The 7,188-nt window shown below is 46.4% G+C and overlaps 1 protein-coding gene across 1 annotated transcript; it reads left to right on the forward strand.

Annotated features, from left to right (window-relative positions):
- The first annotated feature begins 1,795 nt into the window (after nt 1-1,795).
- On the forward strand, nt 1,796-2,395 carry LOC119298012 (UDP-glycosyltransferase 83A1-like). Its single transcript, XM_037575564.1, has one exon. The coding sequence runs from the start codon at nt 1,796-1,798 to the stop codon at nt 2,393-2,395; it is 600 nt and encodes a 199-aa protein (XP_037431461.1).
- Nucleotides 2,396-7,188: the final 4,793 nt, after the last annotated feature.

Consider the following 7,188-nt stretch of genomic DNA (forward strand, 5'->3'; position numbering starts at 1 on the left):
GCAGTGCGCAGAGCTTCGACCCAAAAACAGGGAGGAAGAGATGCTTGGTTAAGTAGAGTGCCTAGGATATCGTTGATGGAACGAAGAGAGCGCTCGGCCTTCCCTTTTTGAGAGGAGGTATAGGGAAAATAAAAGCGTAGAAGAATGCCATGGGACAGGAAAAATGTGCGGTTGGTGACGCTGCCGAACTCGCGCCCATTGTCACATTGGATAAAGCGAATAGGTAGGCCAAAGTGTGTTTGGACATAGGTGAGAAAGCTGAGAAAAAGTTGTTGTACATCATATTTAGCGCGTAGAGGGAACGTCCATATGTAGTGAGAATAATCATCTAAAATCACAAGATAATATTTATATCCAGATACACTAGGAATAGGAGAGGTCCATAGATCACAATGTAAAAGCTCAAAAGGAAAAGTTCTAACAGTAGATGATGTTCCAAAAGGAAGCCAAACATGTTTGTTGCATTGGCATGCTTTACAAAGAGAAGAATCATGTGGCACACTAATGCTAGGAATAGAAAATTCTTGTAGTAGAGATGACAGCGTTGAATTATTGGGGTGACCGAGCCGACGATGCCACAGATCAACTGAAGCCATCATGGCGCGAGGAGAGGGTGCAGGCGCGCCATGAAGTGGATAGAGATTGTCCGTGCTATTGTAGCGAGCGAGAAGTGTCCCCGTTCTCAGATCCTTCACAGGTAGACCAAAAGGATCAAATGCTAGAATGACAAGATTATCGATGGTAAATTGGCGAACAGAAATAAGGTTTTTGATAAAAGAAGGAACAACAAGAATATTGCGGAGTTGAAAATTGGCATGATCTGTTTGTATAGAAGAGTGACCGGTGCAAGAGACGGGAACAAGGGAGCCGTCGCCTATGGTGATGGAAGAATAAGCGGAAGGAAGACAAGCTGACAGAATATCCATATTTGAAAACATATGCGAGGATGCACCGGGATCGAAATCCAATCCGTACCTTGGTTATTGAGTGTAAAGTTGTTCATGGCGGCAATGAAGGCAGCTTGATCGCAGGCTGGCTGTGGTGGAGGAGCTGGCGGTCCGGGCGCAGGCACGTGCGCGTACGGCATGGGTGAAGCAGGGCCGTAGGCGTAGGGTGCATAGGGGACCGACAGGTAGCCATGAGGTGATCCTTGGACGGCTGGCGATGGAGAGGTTGTGGTAGTGTAGACATGAGGCAGTGGCCATGGACCAAGGAGGCCGGGAGCACCGGTAGCAGGGCGAAGGCCCGAGCTCCAGTTGCCGGTGTACGCGGGAGGAGCGCTGTATGGAGACAACGCCGACCAGGGCATGGGCCACGCCTGAACTAGACCAGTCCAGGTGTCTTGGTGAGGGTGCCAAGACACGGGAGTAGTGGCCGATGGAGGAGGTGCCGGTGATGCAACCGATGGTGGTGGAGCAGCAGGTCGAGGCTGCGGCGGCTGGTAGACGGGGTTTTTGGCCCGATAGTTAGGACTCGGGCGCCATCCTGGAGAAGCCGAGGATGTAGGCATCGATGAAGCAGGCGATGGAGACGCACAGATGGTGCAGAGGGTCGGGCGACGTGAAACACCTGGGGAGGACGCGTCGCCTTGCGCGCCTGGTTCTGTGCCTCGAGCTGCAAGATGGAGCGGACCTCCGCGAAGGAGGGGTAAGGTCGCAGCATAGGGATAGATTACAATTCAAGACTACCAAAAATTGAACCGGACGAATATACTCTAATACCTTGGGTCAGCCTTGGAAGCATCACCGAGAGGCGCAGAACCAACATCCAGAATGTCCTGAGGACCAACCGGTTGATGCCGCTAGCTGAGAAGATCATCTGCAATAGCTTCATGGAGATGGAACCTGACGCTCTCGCTCTGCTCCCGAATGCGCTGCCGCTAGGCCCACTTGTAGCGCCGACGTCACGGCCAGTCGGACATTTCCTGCCGGAAGACCTGACCTGCCTCGCCTGGCTCGACGCGCAGGCTCCCGGCTCCGTCGTCTACATTGCCTTCGGGAGCTCCGGCGTCTTGGACGCGACGCAGTTCCAAGAGCTTGCCGACGGGCACGCGCTCTCCGGCCGACCGTTCATGTGGGTTGTCCGGCCAAACTTCACCACCGGAGCCACAGAAGGTTGGTTCGGCGCGTTCAAGCGCCGCGTCGAGGGCAAGGGGTTGATCATGGGCTGGGCGCCGCAGCAGCGCGTGCTCTCGCACCACGCCATCGCCTGCTTCGTGTCGCACTGCTGGTGGAACTCAACCATGAAAGGCATGCTGCACGGCGTGCCGTTCCTCTGCTGGTCGTACTTCACCGACCAGTTCGCCAACCAGAGCTACGTCTGCAACGTGTGGGGGCACGGGCATGAAGATTTGCCGAGACGAGCGAGGGGTTGTCGCGAAGGAGGAGATCGATAGCAAGGTGGCGCGGCTTCTCGGAGACGAGGGGGGCAAGGCTAGGGCGGCCACGTGGAAGGACAGGGCATGTGCGAGCATTGCAGAGGGCGGGTCCGTGCATGGGTACCTTCTCAAGCTTGTGAACTTGCTAGGAGAGCAGGGATCCCATCCCATCACTGTGTGAATCACGACACCAAGACATCGGACGGCTCCGAACCTCTACGTCAACAAATATAATAAAAGAAACTCAAACGGCTTAGATTTAGTTTTATAGTAAGTATATAGTGAAGTGGTGAGCATGGCATGATCTGCCTCCGTGTTAGAATGAGTTCTTTTTTCATGTTGGGAATTACTACAAAAAGACTATCCTATGGCGTTTTGGTATTTTTGAGTTAATAAAAGTGTTCTATCAGAAAAAGAATGGCCTTCGATATATCAAAATAAATTTTTATGTTTTCTCTAGAAGATCTTTATCATATTTTTGAGCAAAATTACTGCATGCGCGTTTCTTTTCAATCCTAGTATGATGCCCAACGAACGGTTCGAACTGATGTGTCAGGACAAAAATTGTACGTCAAGTGTCATACGTATAGCTGAACTCTATTTTGAGCGGGAAACACAATGGATTCGGGCGAGCCGAGTTCATGGATTCATCTTGAAACGCCGATAATGAGGACGATTTGGATAATTTGAATTCAAATTTAATCTATTTTATTTCAAAACTTTATGTTTAAATTGTAGTATTTATATTTAAATTGTTGTTGCATTGGAATATTTTATCTATGAAAGAATTGAGCTGCTTATCTTTGATTATTTTCAGTAGCTTGAGTGTAAAAGAAACTGAGGGGTGGCATTTGGTGTCGACGGTTGCATGGCCGGCACTGCTGTATACGGACATGGAACCCTTTAACAGTCGCGCAATGTGCGCTCGCTCGCCGTGTCCACGTCAGCTTCAGTACATGCCAACGCACGAATAGTGCTTTCAGTTCCGATTGGATGTGAATGGGTTGGGCAGGAGCGCCTCGTTCATGGCCATATAACACCTCCCCCAGGAGGATTTGCCTTCCCCACGAAGGTAAACAACTTCCTCGCCTCTTCCATCCCTTTCCTCGGATGTAGTTGGCCAGCGGGCTCGAATCTGAACGAGATAAGCGATGTGGGTAGCCGACGAGGAGACAAGATTCGTCAGTGCCGGTGCATTTGGATGGCGGCGGCACCACTGCGTAAGATGCCAATAGCAGGGATAGCGAGCTGGCGCAGTCCGAAGAGTGCAGTGAAGCCGGATCCGCAAGCTTCCAGGAGGATTAAATCGGTACTATTACACAAACTGGTACACTCTGGTTTCGTTAATGTTGTAGTTCTTCGATGAAAACAGACGCAATGTCTCCCTTATAAAATGGACCACTGTCTGATTAAGGAATATAATGACATCTGGGAATAAGTTTTTAGATGTTCGCAACATAAGAATACTAAGCCTTCAGCTGAATTGCTGCATGCTGCCGTGGTGTTTGCATAAGTAGTGTTATATATATTTTAGTTTAGTCATGTGCATCTGTGGTGCTAACCTTCAGTTCAATCCTATGTTATACGTGTGCTTCAATGAGTTCATGTTGATGCTTGAGATGACAAAGCTTTTCGGTGCATCCTGCAGGGTAATCCACCAGAGCAATAGGAGGATGGGAGCTGAGGCCTGATCGGGATGCAGCGCCCGTCCCGGTCCCTGCTGCCGTCAGAGAGGCGAGGATGCCGTCGGCCGCGCCATAGCAGCTCGGCAATTCCATGAACAGCGGGGCGACCTATGCCGCCGCCACGCTGTTGCACGGCTCCACACCCTCAGCATGAATGGGGATGGGTATGACAGCGACGACAGCTACAACGCCACGCGGCCCGTGAGTACCTGACTACCTGCTCTCCTGTAGGCTGTAGCTATTACGTTTTGTTCTGTTTGACGGAGTACTACTACTTTGTGTACCTGTTTTGATTTTGGCATAACAATTAGAGTAAATAGTGTTTTGCTACTAAGTATGGCATGTTTGTTCTCTCAGGTTGTGAGTTTTCTAATGTTGTTTCATAACGAAGAAGTTTTCCCAGACTAGTGGAAAGAGGAGAAAGGTTGGGGTTCAGATGGATACTTGTTTATTTTTTCAGTGTTAATGTCACTATTCTATCTTCTTGCTGTTGCAGGTTGTTGGCCTGCCCATGCTACTAGAGCTGTCATGGGTGCTTGGTTTTGCAGGTTGGATTCTGGAGGATCGACAACCTGCAGGCTGGCTGGATCATGTGCCCGCCTGTTCTTAATTTGAAACTCGGTGGTTGATTCATAGGAATCGTTACTACCACACTCTCCTGTACCCAATTGTCATTGTCACCTCGGTGGTTGATTCATGGGAATCTTTACCAAGCCGGTGAGAATGACTTGTGAGTTTCGATGATGGTTCGTTCTTCTCCTACTTCTAATTTTCTCCTCTTTACCACTACTTGTCACTCGGTGCCGATTCCGTTCATCATCGTGGTTACTAATAATGCAGTATCATGACCATGTAATTCAATTTTTCGATTATTCAAATTCTGATAGCACCAGAAAATATTTTCTATTTGCATTAGTAATCATATTAGTGCCTGAATTATGGTATACTTTGTGCAGATCCCCTCGTAAATGAATTTGACTGAATCAAATCGATCTCCACTTTCAAGGATGTTCATAGTAACAAAGGCATTTTTGGAATCATACCTCGACTGTAAGTATCATCTATTTTTTTTCTTGGCTGAAGTATCATTTATGTTTTTATAAGCAAGCCTGTTATGCATGATGTGTTTCCTGTTATGTGCAAGTTACTAGCTTTCCTTTTTCTGGTAATAACTTAAACCATGCACTTCACTTATCAGTTATTGCTAGATTGGACAAGTTGGCGTTATTATACACAGAAACCACAATATTTCATAGTTAAGCTATTCTACTGTGGTGACTGATAACTGGCGAAGATATCATTTCATAATCAGGATGTAGCATGTGTTCCTAAAGCTATTGACTTGGTAGCCAGAGAACTCACTTCCCCGCGACTCCTGGTCATGGTACCCTAACTCTCTTATGTTTGTTCATCAGTCATCAAGTATTTTATGTATTGCAGCTTGAAACTAGTGTCTTTAAGAATTTGTTTTCACAATGACAAGAAACTTCTAACTCGGCGTTTCGTTTTCATCTACTGCACTATATATCGTCTTGCATTTTACAGTTAAATTCATCCACTGCAGTATTGACTAATTTCTCTTACCACATGACTACATTTCTTCAAACTATGTTGGTTTTTAGTCCTTGAGCTACCCCCAATAGTAGATCCATGAATTTTGTTACCTTATGTGAAATATATTACCGACTACTTGGAAAATTAGATAGGGCTTTGGTACTACTATTTCTATACCCCGCACAAACTCTACAACACTAAGGACAAATTTTTAATATTGATCATTTGTGTATTTTTTTCTTCATGTATAATTTCCAGTGTTGACAGCATAAACTAATTTGATCCATCAAGCATTTATAAAATACCATGGGAATATTTCATCAGGCACCACCAAACTGACAATTCTTCACTTGACACTTTCAATGCTTGTCATTGAGTGTATGATTGTTTCTAACTGAATAGGATTTGCTTTTCATCCCCTGCAGTTTATGATAATCTTGTAATCTACAACCTAAATTCTATTATTGTTTGCTTTACTTTCAACTTTCATTGTTTACTTTATCTCACTTAGTGCAATCTTCTTGTGTTTAGTTCTGCTTTTCTGTCAAACCTCACTTAACATTTTATTCTAACCACACAATTTGAGAGCATCTTCCTTTGTTTAGCTCGGCGGGACCAAACACCACCATTCTCGCCGACGTCCAACCAGCACCACGCAACTAATGGTGCTGCCGGCATGATGACGCCCTCGTCCGTGCTGATCTAGCTTTTCAACCTGTCATTCCGTGCATCTACTTTTGATGTGCTATTTGCTCTCTTTTCATAAGTGTAGCTTACATGATCAGTTTTGTAGGTGCACTATACTTCTGTGTTGTATCTTTGTTTTTCAAGAAGCGACAGCATGCTCCTGTCAGTGTTATTTTATTGCTATCCATTGGCATGTGCTACGAGAAGTGAAAAGGGTGTATATGCATGTACCAACGCTAAGTAATTTAGCTGCTTTCATCAATTCAGCAACATTTGTCAGTGCATGTGTTGCCCAGACCCCAGAAAGCAAGTGAAAGATGCGGCCACCTACCAGACACCGCCGAACTTTCTCTCAGGAGGCGCCATGAGGTGGCGCCCCAACCCCTAGTTTAGTGTCATCGGATGCCCTAAGCCGATTGAGAGGTCAGCGAACTACACCTAAACGAAAGCATCTGCCATTTTCATCCAATTTGGCGCTGCTCAGCCTTTTAAGAACCAACATTTTGAAGCTCCTTAGAATCGGTGACTGCTTTTAATGGTTAGGAATGCCCCAAAAACAGAACACGAAACTAAACATGTCGATCACACCCGACAAGCTATCTATATCAGACTATGATTTTGTACAATTAAAAGAGCAGATGAATTAGCTATTGTTAAATTTTACCTCTCTAGGCAGCCGTTCGAAAGCACAAGGGGACAAGCTTTTATGTTGCTTCTTGGTCCAACTCTAATTGCTTTTAGAGAGTGACTACATGACTAACTACTGACCATGGCCTAAGATCAAGATTTTCTGGTCGCTTTTACAGCTAGCCCTAAAGTCTTCTCGGCCGGTTTGTGGGAAGTGATCTAGAAATCGTTACGTCTCTCTCTCTCTCTCTCTCTCTC

Source organism: Triticum dicoccoides, chromosome 5A (genome assembly GCF_002162155.2).
Source record: "Triticum dicoccoides isolate Atlit2015 ecotype Zavitan chromosome 5A, WEW_v2.0, whole genome shotgun sequence".
NCBI lineage: Eukaryota > Viridiplantae > Streptophyta > Magnoliopsida > Poales > Poaceae > Triticum > Triticum dicoccoides.